Genomic DNA, 17,519 nt, shown 5'->3' on the forward strand with positions numbered 1-17,519 from the left:
TTCCCAAACCTTGTGTTGTGCCAAACATATATGAGGGAACGGGTTAAGTGAATGTAGGGATTACATGTGTTAGTTGATAGGTACTAACCTGTTTTTCACTAAGAGTTTGTGTGAGATGTTGTGGTAGTGCAGATATGGCAGATAATACAGGAAACGCAACTGGTCCGTCAGCCCCCGGAACATTCAGAGCCCCAGATGAAGACGGATATGTGTCAGAAGAGGATCCGCAGGAACAAATTTTAGATTTGCAAAGTAAGTTAAAGGAAGCACGTGATCGAATAAGGGAATTAGAACAATGCCAGGTAACCGTGAATCCAAGTGGTAGTGTACCGAATCAGACGATTAGTGGGTATCCGGTGCAGTCAAATAATTATCAGCAAATTGGAAGTGCTTTCCAACAACAGCAATGGTTACCACCTCAATATCAGTTTCCTCAACAGTTTCATATGCCACCTCAGTTTAATCAACAGTTCCCAAATCAGATGTGGGGTCCGTATCAGACGCCGATGTTTCAACAACCAAAGAAATGTACCTTCAAACAGTTTCTGAATTGTAATCCACCAGAGTACTCAGGAAGTTTTAACCCAACGGTAACACTTAACTGGTTAAGAGAGATAGAAAAGGTTTTTGAGGCCTGTCAGTGCGAACCAGAATTACAGGTTATTTATGCTAGTCGTATGTTGAAAAATAGGGCAATGGTTTGGTGGGATACGGTTATTTCTAGTATACCAAAAGAGCAAGTGAACATGATTATTTGGGAACAATTTTATAGTAAAGTTTGTGAGCAGTATTGTTCGTCTTATGACCTCAATCGAATTAAGACGGAATTTCTGGCAATGAAAATGACACCTCAGATGACGATAGATGAGGTGATTGAGCAGTATATGGATAAATTAAGGTTTGTGCAACAGTGGGTTCCAGATGAGCAGTCCAGAATTCAGCACTTTGTTAATATAATTTTACCGGAGTACAGAACAATGGTTAGGATGACGACGACGTTATCGCAAGCGTTTGTTATGGCAAAGATGGTAGAGGATGACGTCAGAGCAGCAAGGAATAGAATAGTAGGTTATGAGATGCCACAACAAGATCAGGTGATGAGTCATTCAGACTCTAGGTCAAAGAAGTCTGTTAAGTTGAAACAGAAGAGTGGGTCAGAACATAGTGGGTCAGCATCAAGTCAGAATTCTTGGTGCTATAGTTGCAGATCATCTCATAGTGGTCCTTGTTCAGATTCAACCAAAAGATGTTTGAGATGTGGTATTGTGGGGCACGAGATTCGAATGTGTTCATTCCAAGAGGATGTATGTTGGAGATGTCATCAAGTGGGGCATAGGTCAGCTCAGTGTCCGTATATAAGAGGATCAGGTTCTGGGGCGGGGCCAGGAGCGCAGTCGGGATCAGTAGGTGGATCTTCTGGTTCTCCAGTTGGGCAGAAAAGAAAGAATCCACCTACAGAAACAGCAAGAGCTTATCAGATGGTTGCAGATGCAGATGTTGAATATGATGTGAATACAGGTATGCTTCAAAATCCTCGTATTTTTAGTTATACACATGTATATGATTGGGTGTATATATATGTGTGGTAGATTAGTAGATCTTGATAGTAGTATAAGATTTATTTTGTTGCATTATGTTGTTTATGTTTTGGTTGCGACCCTTCTGTGCCATGTGGGGTAAGGGTGACCCTTAGGTTGATTTTTTGGGATTGAGAACCGTGACTTGGATAGAGATGCGTTGAGTATGTTTGTGTAGTGAACTTTTGGACGACATGAAGTTGTTGGATAGTGGCATGAGTATGATTGTTATGACGGTATTTCCTAAGCTTGTTGGATGTATGATCTGGTTGATAGATTATATTTGGATGATTGATAGACAAGGTTTTAGTAACTTTGATTGGACAGATGTTGTGATTGATTAGTCATAAAGTAGTTAAACTAATTACCGATGCTTATTGATGAGATTGATTGGACATAAGCTAGTGAATGAGACAAGTAGAATTTTTCCGTTACGAGCAACTCAGAATGAAGGTATGATTTAGGATAATATGCTTGTGTCTGGCCAACATAAGTATATTGTGATAAATCATACGGAATTTCTGGGAAGCTGAAGGAAAATTAGGCGGCCTGTGCTATATTGGATTGTGATGTGACTGGATATGAGACGAATAACCTGTGAAGTTCTGTTGACTTACGAGACAATTTTGTGGACCTAGGTATAGATTTTAGCATGATGACTAATTCTATTGCCGAAGCTTTGGATAATTGGGAAAAGTAGACTGTATAAAGAGTTGAATTGGATGACAGATCGTGAAATTTATGATACGGAATGGCGAAGAAACACGAATTTGACTCTGATTATTTGACTTGATCGTGTAATTTGTGGGCTTAAGTGGATTAATGGACGTTGATCGACGGAGATTGTGAGAAGTTATTTGGTATCGGGAGTGTATTGACGTCAGGAATCTCATTTCCCTATGCAATTGTGGTGGATATTGTCGGTATCGGGGATAAGATCGATAAAGTTAACCGTGTGTTTTGGCGGTGCGAGTAACAATTTTTGGGTTTGTTGACCATAGTTGACCCGATTCCGAGGACGAAATCTCTTTTAAGGAGGGTAGATTTGTAACACCCGCATTTTGGGCCTAGATGAAATGACCATTGTACCCTGGGGTAGGGCGTAATTAGTGATTTTTATAATTATATGTTTATAATTATTTGGTTGTTTAGTTGAGACCAGTTTATGACAAGGGTCACAGAACATGTTGGTTTATTTAATTTGGACTCCGTTAGTACCGCCTAAGGAGATACGAAAGGTTATCAGATAAGATAACTGGTAAATACCTGTGTGATATGGGGTATGAGTTTGTAACTCATTTAAGTGTATGTATCTGGATAGTTCTATCCATTTCTCATTTCATCAAACCCACACACGAATGTATACACTAACACACACATAAACCCTAATTTGATTTTGTGAGTCTTTGGATTAATTGAAGCTAGAGATATATTCCTTGTGATTTCGTGATCAATATAAGGTATGCATATCATCGATTCATGTATTAATTCTTGCTCAAAATGGGTTTTGGGTTCATATGAGTTTTATGCATTTTGATGCTTGATTCTTGATTATATGTGTTTGTGATGCTCAATTAATGTTAGAAATAGGTTGTATATATGTTTAGTAGCTTCCATGTGCTTAAAATTTGATCAAAATCACTCAGAAATCGAGTTTTTGGGAAAGAAATCACAAAATCAGCGAAATTGGTTCGAAACCCAGTTTGCTACAGTACCCGAGTTGCTACAGTACCCCCGAGTTGCTACAGTACCGAGTTGCTACAGTGTCACTATTTTCTACAGTGTCACTATTTGCTACAGTACCACTATTTGCTACAGTACCAGTATTTGCTACAGTGCCGAGTTGCTACAGTACCCCCGAGTTGCTACAGTACCCGGGTTGCTACAGTACCCGAGTTGCTACAGTGTCACTATTTGCTACAGTACCTTTTATGAAATTGAAACGGGCGTAACTTTCAAAACGTAACTCCGTTTTTGATGAATAAACTATCGTTAGAATCGTAATAAAGAATACTTTTCAATGGTGAACTTTTAAGAAACTAGATCAAACTGTTTTTGGGTCGGAAAAGAAGTTTTAGTGTGTATGTCGTGTTTTGCACGCACCTGTATGCCATTATTGAATGGAGTCATGATGTAGACTCATAAAATTATGAATATATGGTGTTATGACCTAGTTTATAGTATGATTTGATTATACTATTGATTGAGATATGTATATTGACTTCGTTGTGTTGTTCTCAGGTGATAAGAACAAGGAAGAAGCTCAGAAGTAAGATAACTGAGCTGTAGCTGGTAATCGGTGAGTGGGATTATCTCCGTGTGTAGTGTACAGTAGCAAGTTGTGCTACTATGTTATACTGTTATAGTTGCTATGCTTAGTAGATATGTTGTAATAATGATCATCGTAGAGTTGCCATGCTAGTCGTAGGAACAGTTGTTCGTAGTGGTAGTTGCTTAACAGTTGTGTGCACAAGTTGTAGTTGCCTGTTGGAACCTATTGTTGTTAGGTTCAGCTCAGAGAGGTCAACCTTGTTGTGGTTGGGTCCAGTTGGCTACTGTTTGTTGAGTATAGTGCTGAATGACGCATCACCTGCGTGTGGATTTACTATACTGGGGATTCAGTAGTAAGGACTTTCGATAGACGCTAGACTGATCAGCTAGTGGTCGTGTGCTCGTACAAGCCGCCGAGTCTCTAGTTGGAGCATAGTTGCTAGTTGATTGTTGCCAGTTGATAGTTGCTAGTTATTAGTTGTCAGTTGCCTGTTATGGATTGTTGTAGTTGCTGTAGTTGTACAAGTTGGTACTGTATGCTAGATCTGTTAGATGATTCCATTCACTTAGCCTCGTGCTAACCCCCCTCACCTCCTCCCTTGCAGGTTTTCGATCTTAGTGCTGCTAGGGACGGGAGTTGGGTTGACGATATGTTTGACAAGACGAACTCTGATGTCTTAACTTTTATAAATATGTAACTGGTTGTTTAACGTAACACCGGTTGTTTGTAATAAGTAACTAGCTAATGATTTGTGATAATCATGTTCGTAATTAACTAAGGGTATTTATGTGAATTAAGACTTCCGCTGTGATTTAAAAAAAAAAAAAGCAGGGTGTTTCAGAGACTTTAGTACAAACCAATATCACTCTATCTACTATCAAAACACATAACTGCAAATTGTTCGAGAACGAGGAATTAAGGCTAAGCTTACACCTTAGAAGAGCACTTACACTTTTACCTTTAAGATTAATCCACTAAAACCCATCCGTTTTTGATATAATTTTTTTGGGTTTTGTTTGTAAAATTATGATGTGGTACCAAAATATGATGTGGAACCGGGTTGAAAAGCACGCTAATTGAATCGGACACGATACTTGAAGGAAAAGTTAAAGACTATCTATTTTATTTATTTAGTTTATTTACTTATTTAAATTATTTGTTTCTACTAATTTTAAATTAAATATTAGATTAGATATGATTTAGGATTCGTAGTCGGTTAGGAAACGTAAGAGGTGAGGAATCATTTGTATTATATATACTCCTATGCGTACATGTAACAAGCAATCTATCTTTTAGAAAGTTAATAAAAGTTTGAGTTGAAAACTCATCATATTTGCGTATTGTTACATACGTATTTTATCAATTAGGCATGTTTGTGTTTTAATTGTTTGTTGCCAAGAGTTTTTGTCTTCCAACGGATACTTTGATCCTTATTATTTGGTATTCAGAGCAATCGATCCACCCTATCATCATTCCAATTAGTTGGGTCTCTCCCACGTTTGGATCTTGATAGTTTATCTCATATCTTAATTCCGATTAGTTGGGTCTCTCCCACGTTTTGGTTTTGATATTTTATCTCAAAAAAATAAAAAATAAAAAAATCGTCGTTACTGTTCACGGCACTGTTCACGCCGAAATCACTGTTCATCGCATTTTTTTTTCTTGTTTCAATGGCCGACGATAAGGGCAATCAAAATCACGATCTCGATATCGCTCTTAAAAGACTCATGAACACGCTAGATATAGTTAATAAATCCAACGAGCGTGCAAAACATCGATGGCTTGAAGAAGAAACCCGAAGAGCTACTTATGATGTACGACCTTGGAACGAATCACATCAATACTACCAATATGGATTATCTCAATACCACCAATGCCCCATTTACTGTGAACCACAATCCTACCATCAACCCTACTATCCACCACTGCCCTACTATCATCCTTACTATCAACCACAGCTCTACCAGCAGATTCAACCTGTTAAGGAGAATCTCGATACGGATGAGTTCTTTGACTCGATGAAAAGTTTAATAACGAGGTTGAAAAAATCAAAATCAGAACGTATGAAGAATCGTGACAAAATAGTTGAAGAGAGTCAACTTGAGGTAGAAAATAATAAAATAGCCGAAGAGAGTCAGGTTGAAGAAGAAAATGTGTCCTTGAATCCTGAAAAAGAAATTATTTTAGAAGAGATGCAGAATGATATAGTTGTTGTTAGTGTTGAAAAAGGTAAAGAATCTGAAACACAAGATTTTGACTTGTTAGGTTCTGGTTTAAAAGAGGAGAATTTATCACTTTCTAACGTAGTCGCGAGTTCTAAAGGTATCCTTGATAAAGGTGAAGTTGTAGCGGTTTCAAAAGATTATGGAGGAAATAAAATATCTTATGTTTATTTCAATAACTCCATAGATGCGAGCAAGATGATTAATAAAGGATATTTGTTCGTGTTTAAACCGGACATTGAGAACTCGAGGTCGAGTTCTTTTCAAGAAGGGGAGAAGGGTCTAAGGGTTTTAGAGTATAAGAATTTTGCAAGAGGTCGTTGCAAATTAATTTGGAATGATAACGATGAGTTTGTCATTGATGTGTTTGTCTTTGATCCGGGCATATCATTTTATTTAAGTTGTAATGTTCGCCGAGTTGTTATTGATTGGTTTATTTTTGATCCGGGTATATGGTCTTCTTTGAGTTGGAACTCGAGGGCGAGTTCTTTTCAGGTGCGGAAGACTGATGTGGTACCAAAATATGATGTGGAACCGGGTTGAAAAGCACGCTAATTGAATCGGACACGATACTTGAAGGAAAAGTTAAAGACTATCTATTTTATTTATTTAGTTTATTTACTTATTTAAATTATTTGTTTCTACTAATTTTAAATTAAATATTAGATTAGATATGATTTAGGATTCGTAGTCGGTTAGGAAACGTAAGAGGTGAGGAATCTTTTGTATTATATATACTCCTATGCGTACATGTAACAAGCAATCTATCTTTTGGAAAGTTAATAAAAGTTTGAGTTGAAAACTCATCATATTTGCGTATTGTTACATACGTATTTTATCAATTAGGCATGTTTGTGTTTTAATTGTTTGTTGCGAAGAGCGTTTGTCTTTCAACGGATCCTTTGATCCTTATCAAATTATTTAGTGTTAAAAGGTGATGATTATGAAACTTAGTCAGCGGTGAACAAGATGAAAATCCGCTGAAAATTTTTGGTGGGTTTTGGAGTTACTGAAAGAAATGGAAATGGCGAGTTTACACGTTTAGTCCCTACAATTTTTGTTATGTATCGCTTTTAGTCCCTATATTTGGGGTCAGGTCAAATAAAGAAACAGGTTCTACACTATTTTACGTCTAAATGGGCCAAATCTGATTTGTTTCTCTATTATGTTATTTAGTATATTTATAAAGAGAAATATTAATTTGAATCCATAACTTTGCTTGAGATTTGTACAATAACATGTGATTAGTTATTACAATCAAATGTGATTGTAAGATCCAATCACATGTGATTGTCCCAAGTTTTTAATCTTAGCCATTGATTATAATTGATCCAAGGACCGAGATTTATCCTCTGATTTCAAGCAAAATTAAAGATGCAAATAAATATTACTCCATTTATAAATGTTTTATGTTTGGGCGAGTTCAATTATAAACGGCTTATATACGAAAGTTAGCTAACAATAAATGTAAGCGCTAAGCTGGTCTTATAGATATTTCCGATTTTTTGCTTGGTCAAATAAAGTATGTCATTCGTATATCATGTTAAAGAGATTTAGATTGAACTATATCAATAGCATATATTTGTGAAACGGAGGGAGTATTAGACATCATTAAGTTTTCCATTCCTTTTAGTCATCTATTTCACAACTAAATCCAGTCAAACATAAAAAATTTAAAGACAAAACTTGACCATTTTATATTTTCCATCAAAATTAATTAAGATAAAGATATTAATACCATACTACTCCTAATATATTTAATTTGATTTCCATTGCTATAAAATGCTAACTACGTTTCTTTCAACATTGAAAAGAACACTAAAATGTTGGCAAATTGCAGAACTAGACTTATGTTTATTGGAGAGTTTGGTAGGTTAGTTAGTGTGGTTGGTTCTTTAGGTTGTTGTTAGCCATGTTTCTTTTCTTGTTTAGGTTTGTTGTCGAGGCTCGGCTTTAGATAACGGTTATTCGTTTTCATTGTATGCCTTTGTTTTCTGCTTTCGAGCCTCGGTCTTTGGTTTTCGAGTGTATTCTTGTTATCTTGTCTCTTTTCGAGATTTAGATTGGTTATAAAGTTTTCGTTCCCCCAAAAAAATAAAAGACTTATGTTTATTATGTTTACATTTGTTAACATTAGCAACATATTGTTTCTACAATTTTCAAATAAAAGGGGAGTATATATAATCATATCATCACTTAGAGAGAAACAAACACACTCTACACGTTTAATAAGATTAACTATTTGTCAAACAACCTTGTTGAGATCTGAATTAGTTGCAACTTAGTTGTATTAGTTGTAACTTAGTTTCATCTTTGGATCTTTTTTATTAAAATTTTTGTGTTTCGCTAAAAAAAAATTGACATGTAATGCCAGAATTGTCAATCTTGGCTTACTAAAAGTGTTCGTGTTAGAATTGACATATACACAAAGTTAAGGGGCTATTCTGAAAAAGTTGATTTCCATGAAAAGTGCAATTGTCTCCATTTCTTTCGATACTGCTGCTATGCTCATAAACATAACGTTAACAATAATTAATACGTCAAATTTCAAAACAAAAATATAAATCAAAGATACCATCATCATAATCATCATTCTTAGGGGTAGTTAACGACGAAAGTGCAGGCCCGTTAATTAACAATTAACCTAATTTGAAAACTCATTCATTTTTATCTGGTAAGATTCAGATCCACTTCGTAAATATATTTATTTATTTTTTCATTTTGTCAATTGAATCTTGCTCTCGTTTTTATTTCGATTGATCAATTAACATATTCAATCTTAGGATTCCATTCCTGAAATATTGATTTTGCGATTGATTTCGGTTGTTTAATTCTCCTTTTTATTAATTTGTTGGTTTTAGGGTTAGTTTTAGATATTTGAAATAAGTATTAAAAGAATTCGTGATTTTGATGATAAGTTTTAATGTGATATTTTGCATAATATATTTGTTTACGTATATTTTTATTTTATGCTTATGATTTAGCTTATGTAAATGTATATACAATACATATATATGTTGTGTGTTTTTATATTTTTATTAATGTGATACATCTTACTTTTTATGAAACAAAAGTAATATTTTTATTACAGTTTTTAAGCCTGCAATTTGTAAATGTTAAAACAACATTATTAAACCTGCAACTTGTATGATTTATGCGATATATATCGGATTTTGTGACTGCTGATGCCTGATTTAGTTTGTATTGGATTTTATATTGCAGTACGTTTGTGAGCTGCAATGTCGATGGGGGATGAGCCGTTGTACCCAATAGCGGTATTGATAGATGAGTTGAAAAACGACGATATACAGTTGCGGTTAAATTCAATTAGAAGGCTGTCAACTATCGCTCGTGCTCTGGGTGAGGAACGTACCAGAAAGGAGTTGATACCCTTCTTGAGTGAAAACAATGATGATGATGACGAGGTTCTTCTTGCAATGGCAGACGAATTAGGCGTCTTTATTCCTTATGTTGGAGGAGTTGAACATGCTAATGTGTTGTTACCTCCTCTTGAAACACTTTGTACTGTTGAAGAAACTTGTGTGAGGGAGAAAGCGGTTGAGTCATTATGCAGGATTGGATCACAGATGAAGGAGACTGATTTGGTTGACTTTTTTGTACCTTTGGTCAAGGTTAGTTTATGATTACTTATTTGGGTTTTACTGGTGTGTTTGGTAAGGAGCTTTTAGCTTATATGAAAAAACTCTTATCTAATAAAAAACTTCGTTTGGTTAAAAGAGATTGAAGGTTTTAGACAGAAGGAAAAAGCTAGAACCTAAAAGCTACTAGAACTAGCGTTTGAGAAAAAGCTCTTAGCTTTTAGCCGGTTTACTCTTTTTTTTAACCGCAACAGCTACTATGCCAAACAACTAAATACATCTAAAAAGCCACTAGCTACCAGCAACCAACTAGTTCTACGAAACATACCCTTAGACAAAGGGAAAAAACTAGAATCTTCTAGAACTAGCATTTGAGAAAAAGCTCCTAGCTTTTAGCAAGTTTACTCTTTTTTTAATTGCAACAGCTACTCTGCCAAACACCTAAATACATCTAAAAAGCTACCAGCAACCAACTAGTTTTACTTAACATATCCTTAGACAAAGGGAAAAAGCTAGAAGCTTCTAGAACTAGCATTTGAGAAAAAGCTCCTAGCTTTTTGTCAGTTTACTCTTTTTTTAACAGTCCAGCTACTCTGCCAAACAACTAAATACATCTAAAAAGTTACCAGCTAGTTTTACCTAACATACCCTACATATGAATTTATCTGTCCATTATCAAGTTCATAACGGTTTCTATGGGTTGCAGAGGCTAGCGGCTGGTGAGTGGTTCACCGCACGTGTGTCGGCATGCGGGTTGTTTCACATTGCATATCCGAGTGCCCCTGACTCATTAAAGGCGGAACTAAGGTCAGTATACAGTCAGTTATGTCAAGATGACATGCCTATGGTTCGAAGATCTGCTGCTACAAACTTGGGAAAGTTTGCTGCTACAATGGAACCTGGTCATCTCAAGACTGACATCATGCAAATATTTGAGGATCTTACTCAAGATGGTAAAAAGGATTTAGGTTTTAATTCTGTTTTTATTATCATTAATTGGTGTTTGTTGTTGGTATTAATCTTGTTTTTGTTACAGATCAAGATTCTGTACGTTTACTAGCCGTTGAGGGTTGTGCTGTACTTGGGAAGTTGTTACAACCCCAGGACTGTGTTGCACATATTCTTCCTGTCATTGTTAATTTTTCTCAGGTTAACTCTTAATTCTACTTTATAGAGTAGATATATTATAATTGTTGGTTCTTTTTTTTTTTTTTTATCTATTCTTCTGAAAAATTTCATTTTTAAAACATTACTTTCTAAAGTTACTATTCAAACGGTATCTTCTTATTCAGGACAAGTCATGGCGTGTTCGGTACATGGTAGCAAATCAGTTATATGAATTATGCGAAGCTGTGGGCACGGAACCTACCAAGTATGCTCGTAACTATTATATTATTGTATCATGTTAATATGGTGTTGTAGTACATATAAGCTTATATGACAAACACCGCTATATCTCATTATTTTGATGTTTTTCTTGTAAATAAGTTTTGAAATATGTTAATGAATCATAATTTATGCAAACCGGATCTTTTTTCTCAAGCTTTTTTTCACAAGTTTTACAATTTATGGATGACATCCTACTTAAAGTGAAATAAGAAAAACTTGTGTAAAACATGGATTAACTTGATTTTGTTTGTTTCAAATCAATGTTTAATCTTGAAAAATGTTATACAATAATCGAAATAAATTTTATTTCGCATGAAAATCATCAAAATAAAGTGATTTGAAGGTCTTTGTCATATAAGCTTATATGTACCACAATACCATATTCACTTTCCCCTAATATTATTGGCATATTATGATATCTCAACAAGCCGAGCTCGTATATGAATTTGTTATTTTTGTTTTTATTTATTGATTACACTATTCAATCATTGTTTTTTGTCCTTTTGAAATTAATAGGTCGGAGTTGGTCCCAGCATATGTAAGGCTACTTAGAGATAATGAAGCCGAAGTTCGCATAGCAGCTGCCGGAAAGGTCACCAAGTTCTCCCGCATTTTAAATGCCGAACTTGCAATTCAACATATTCTTCCTTGCGTGAAAGTTAGTTATTCACTCTTAAACAACCGAGCTATTATATAAATTCTGTTATTTTCTGTTATTATTCAGTTATCTAACACCTACCAATGACATGTAGGAATTGTCTTCTGATTCTTCTCAGCATGTGAGGTCTGCTTTGGCCTCCGTTATAATGGGCATGGCTCCTGTTTTAGGAAAAGTAAGGATATTATAATAGTATGATTTATCTTTATGGCATCATTTATTATTTATATTGATTGATACTTTTAGAGTAAATTATACACCAATAGTCTTTGTGGTTTACATGAAATTACACCATCTATCTATCTTTTGAAAATTACAATGGTCATCCTTGTGGTTTTAATGAAATTACACAAGTTGTTTTTATCTTTCAAAAAAATTACATTGATCGTCCCTGACATATTTTAAATTGTACGTTGATGGTCCTTTATTCAAAATGTGTATAAATAGGAGGGACCAGATCAATGTAATTTTTTAATGATAAAGACGATTGGTGTATTAACATGATAACCATAAGGACTATCACTAAAATTTTCTAAAGATAAGGACGGTTGGTGTAGTTTAATGTAAACCACGGGGACTGTTCATATAATTTACTCATAATTTTATCAAATGTATTATTCATTTTGTGTTTGATGGTAATTTGCAGGATGCAACAATTGAACAACTCCTTCCTATTTTTCTTTCACTATTGAAGGATGAGTTCCCTGATGTACGCCTCAATATCATCAGTAAGCTAGATCAAGTGAATCAGGTACACACCTGTTTTTTTATGATTTAGTTTATGTTTTTCACTTCGCAAGTATTGTTTGCAACTAATGTCAGTTGTTGTTGCAGGTAATTGGGATCGATCTTTTGTCTCAATCCTTATTACCGGCAATCGTTGAACTTGCGGAAGACAGGCATTGGAGGGTTCGATTGGCTATCATCGAATACATACCTCTGTTGGCAAGTCAATTAGGTGTAGGCTTTTTTGATGATAAGCTAGGTGCTCTCTGCATGAAATGGTTACAAGACAAGGTGGTGCATCACACCCTTAATATTATATAGTTATATGTATATGTATATATGTATATATACATATACAGGTTTACTGACCTAAAGTGGATATTTGTTGCAGGTTTACTCCATTAGAGATGCGGCTGCTAATAACTTAAAGCGCCTTGCAGAGGAATTTGGTCCGGATTGGGCAATGCAGCACATTGTTCCACAGGTTATTCTCATGGTTTGCATAATAAATGCTTGCAGTGTTAAGGGGTAGTTTTGGTATTCACTAAATGACATTGTTTTTTGACAGGTGTTAGATATGGTTAACAACCCACATTACTTGCATCGCATGACAGTTCTTCGTGCAATTTCCCTACTTGCTCCTGTTCTCGGGTCAGAAATCACATGTTCAAAATTGCTTCCCGTGATTGTTACTGTCTCCAAAGACGGGTGAATTTATCTCTTAAATATAATCTCTCTTTTCTTTTGGCACTCTTTATGCTAATTTACCATAAATGTGTTTTCAGGGTGCCCAATATCAAATTTAATGTAGCAAAAGTCCTGCAATCCTTAATCCCCATTGTTGACCATTCTGTAAGTTACTCTCTACACAATTATCAAATATGATCACACGTGCCAAGTAAGCATATGTACTAACTCATGCTTATTCAGTTAAGTGAACGTAATTATTGTTTTCGGTTGTGCAGGTTATGGATAGTACTATTAGGCCATGCCTTGTTGAATTGTCTGAGGACCCTGACGTTGATGTCCGTTATTTTGCAAACCAAGCACTTCAGTCGAACGGTAACGACATGATGTCAAGCTAGAGTAACCCACTGTTGAATTCGCCTTATTCTTTCAGCAAACTAAAGACTCATCTACATAGATGCTTAAGTTTTACCACATTACTGTATCTTCTTTTAATGATTCTTTTTTGTTGTGTTTATTCAAACAAAAGACAGAAAGGTTAAAGAAATGAGTGGATAACATTTCTAACTATTATAGTTTGGCCATTTGAATAATTGGATGTGTCAAGTTGTGAAATAACTAGGGGTAGGGGTGTCTTCGATATGTTCACAAAAGAAACGAGAGACAGGAAAACACTTTTGACTACGATTAAAAGGAACAATCTCAAATAGGCCAAGATCTTATTTACTCTCATCGGTTCAATTTTCGATTTTTCGATTCGATTTTCTCGGTTTTGAAATTTTAAAAATCAAAGCCGAAAATCTTCCCGGAACCAATGCAAATATTAAAAACGAAACGTTCGGTTTCTGTTAAAACCAAATTCGACTTCCAAATCATCTTTTTCTTTTACTTTTTTTTTTTCACGAGATAAACATTATATTATTAACTTTTTAAAGTGTCATACTAAACTAAAACATCTAATTGAACATATATATAAATTTACAAAATATAATAAGCTTGTAGAATATCATAATACGATACATGTTTGTAGGTTCTAGTTGGTTTGTGAGTTCAGAAAAGAAACGAGAGACAAGAAAACATCTTTGATTTACGATTAAAGGGAACAATCTCAAATATACAAATTTACTTGTTTGTGGGTTCTAGTCGGTTTTCTTTTTTGCCGTCTAGTGGTTGTGATGTATTTTTGTGGCTACGAGACCATCTTGTAGCACTTGCTCTTCATTGTTCAACTCTTATATTAATAATATTCATCGGGTATGATTCATTACCCAAACAAATATACTAAGAAAATGAATAAACTCAATAACTGAGAGCAAACTTTGTGTTAGTCATAGTATAAACTTTTTCAATAATAAAATGTTGTAAAGGAAATTGTGCACAAATTTACCTTTTTTTGTTGCGAAAAAACTAAATAACTTTTATAACATAAAGGAAAAACTTCATCCAATAGATTAAACTCAACACAACTATAGAAAGAAAACATCCAAGCTCAACTTATAAAACAACAAACTAAACTATAGCTCACAATCAACATACACAAATGTTATTGGTTCAATATATATACACACATAATTGACTTGAACATGAAAGTCTACTTAAAATGGTTACAGTTTTAAAAATTTGGAATGAAAAAAATTAGGGAACATATGAAATTATAGTTTCAAATAGGAATTCAAATCCGAGTAAGCGTAATTTCATTAAAAGTTGAGATATTTACTTAAATCGTATTTCATACATGTATACAATAATATTAATAACTTAATATATTTACTTAATATTTTATAAATTCAATTCGGTATTCGGTTAATCAAATTCAGAATTTTCAAAAACGAAAACCGAACAGAAAAATCGAATTCAGATTCGGTTTCGATTTTACATGATTCGAAAATCATTTTTCAAATTCGGTTTGATTTTTTCGATTTGGTGTCGATTCGATATTTGATGCAAACGATTTCAACCCAAATATTGAACACCTCTGAAAATAACTCATTTAGTTTCTCTCATTCACTTTCTCATGCTTAAAAATGTGGGAAAAGAACTTCTGTAATATGCCATAAGATGCAAAATTTAAGAATAGCTATAATTTTGTTAGCATATTATTGCTAAATTATAAATATAGTGGTTGTTTATACTTGTATCTAAGGTTGCAGAAATCACTATTCAGGAATGACTCGGTCGAGATTTTGGAAGGAGTAATCGGCAATTTGAAGATTAATCTGGGATTATTCGAATTATACTTTATACATTTAAAATAATATATTTCAAAAATTAGATGTGTAAATATAAAAGAAATTCATAAAATAAATATAAATATAAACTTCAAAATAATTGTCTAAGATTGTTCGTATTATTCAAAAACTCTAAAATCCTAGTTTAAATTCATGTTAAAATGTTGACCAATTTTGGCTTTTGATCGATTTTGATTTTATGAGTTAGAAGGGAATTCTTTCCCTTACTTTTGACGATTCGAGATAACTAAAGAGTATTACGCAAAAAAAAAAAAAAATTTACTTTCTTCCTATTTGGTTGTGATTATTAACTACACGTCATTTGCAGTTTATAAAGGGTTTATTTTCTGTTAATGTAATGTACTTGTCACAGATTTCTTTTTTCTAAGCATTTATTTTCCAAAATTTGTGCCACGTTTTTCTTGATTGTGTTGATTTTAGGATATGGTAGTGAGGTAGAAATGGTACTATGGTAGTGAGGTCATAGTGGAAATTTCGGACTGAATAAATAATGTTGTTAAAGATGGTGTTGCATAGTGATGGTGCTGATGTTCAGAGGTGGAGATGCATGATAGGGTTGGTAGTTAAGATGGTGTCGTCAAAAAGTGTTGAAGATGATGAAGGTGATGAGGTGGAAGCTTACGTGGCATAGAGAAAAATGTATTCAAATTTTGATAACATGCATGGCAGTGAAGTCCGTGTTAACATATTAGCCTCTCCAAGCTTAGCCACATAATCGATCAAGTCTTGACATGTTACTATTGATTCCGGTTAATGACTACTTAAAATACAAGTGATTAATAACTTTAATACATACACTAGAGGTTTTAACATGGGGATGATTCTCACACACACTTTTTTGATCCTCACACACCTATTTTAACCTTTTACTCTTCTAATAATACTCAATTAGTGTGTGAGGATCAAAAAAGTGTGTGAGAATCACCCCCTTTTAACATATATGTTTATATTTATTTTATATCGAATATTTTCGTGACAAGTTCGATACATTTGCAAAAAGTTAACTACTACATTTGTCCTCATTTAGAGCCCCATATACAGACGTGCTAATAAATTAACATGTCCTTTTAAACAAATGGACACGTCTAGTTAGAAAAAAGGCGGAATACCTCTAATTAACATATTATTTAGACATGTTGACACGTCTAATTGTAACACTCGAATTTCCAAAGGCTGGGTGGACCGGCGGTCTAGATTGGCCCGGCGATCCAACCTTAGTTCAAAGGCAAAACAGGAGCAAACTGGACCGGCGGTCCAGATTGGCCCGACGGTCCAGATTGGCCCGACGGTCCAGCATTAGGTTTTTTTTGTCAACATGTCAGAATTGGACCGGCGGTCCACTTTGGACCGGCGGTCCACAGCGGGACTTTTGTTATTTTTGTAATTTTGTAAAATTGAAGAGGGTAATTTGGTCTTTTCACTTATGGACGGTTTTAAGTCCCAAGATCAGATCTTATCCTCATTTTCATCCTCATTCTCACCAACCAAACCCTCTAGAGAGAGAGAGAGAGGAGAGTTCTAGTGAGAGAAAGCTTGAATGGGTGAAGATGGTGGTGAATTTTGCCCAAATTGGAAGCGGGTTTTGGTTCTCGTTGATGTTTCTTGTTACTAGCTCGATTTTGGAGTTGAGGTAAACCCTAGATTTGATTTAATTACTTTGATTTGGATTTGGGGTTAGGGTTTGTGCTAGTTAGGGTTATAAACTCCATTTCTTGTGATTTTGGGGTTTTTTTTTGGTAAGATTCATGTAAGTAAACTCAAATTGGTGACTTAGAGTTTTGATTGATGAAATTGTAAGTTTGGGTCTTGCATATGTTGGTTTAAACCTTAGAACACTTGTGTACTAGTGATTTTGGTGTTGTGTTGACTTGATTTTGGGTGTAAACCCTAATTTAGGTCAAAATGGGTTTTGTGTTGAAATGTGTGAAGTGTTCTTGATTTTTGGTGAATCAAGTATGTAAATACTTGGTTTAGGTGTTAATTAGTGTTTTAAAAATATAATCACTAGCCGTTAGTGATTATGGGTGTTTTTATGAATTGTGTCAAAATGGGTTGACTTTGATTGGGTCAAATTTTGGTAATGACATTAATTTTGGATAAATGGATGTTAAACACTTTTGTTAAGTGTTAAATGACGTTT

At 34.5% G+C, this 17,519-nt stretch overlaps 1 protein-coding gene across 3 annotated transcripts; it reads left to right on the forward strand.

Moving 5' to 3' along the window:
• Positions 1-8,587: 8,587 nt before the first annotated feature.
• Positions 8,588-13,703, forward strand: LOC139850543 (uncharacterized). Of its 3 annotated transcripts, none has more exons than XM_071840110.1 (13): positions 8,588-8,745; positions 9,270-9,703; positions 10,377-10,623; positions 10,707-10,819; positions 10,963-11,042; positions 11,576-11,717; positions 11,812-11,892; positions 12,364-12,468; positions 12,552-12,734; positions 12,835-12,927; positions 13,012-13,151; positions 13,229-13,295; positions 13,409-13,703. In XM_071840110.1, exons 2-13 carry the CDS (start codon positions 9,311-9,313, stop codon positions 13,526-13,528), a joined length of 1,764 nt encoding a protein of 587 aa, XP_071696211.1. In that variant the 5' UTR covers positions 8,588-8,745; positions 9,270-9,310; the 3' UTR covers positions 13,529-13,703. The 3 variants fall into 3 exon arrangements, with proteins under 3 accessions (XP_071696211.1, XP_071696212.1, XP_071696210.1); XM_071840111.1 differs by having other exon boundaries at positions 9,294-9,703; XM_071840109.1 differs by lacking the exon at positions 8,588-8,745 and having other exon boundaries at positions 8,935-9,703.
• Positions 13,704-17,519: the final 3,816 nt, after the last annotated feature.

This window comes from Rutidosis leptorrhynchoides, chromosome 5 (assembly GCF_046630445.1).
Source record: "Rutidosis leptorrhynchoides isolate AG116_Rl617_1_P2 chromosome 5, CSIRO_AGI_Rlap_v1, whole genome shotgun sequence".
Classification (NCBI taxonomy): Eukaryota; Viridiplantae; Streptophyta; class Magnoliopsida; order Asterales; family Asteraceae; genus Rutidosis; species Rutidosis leptorrhynchoides.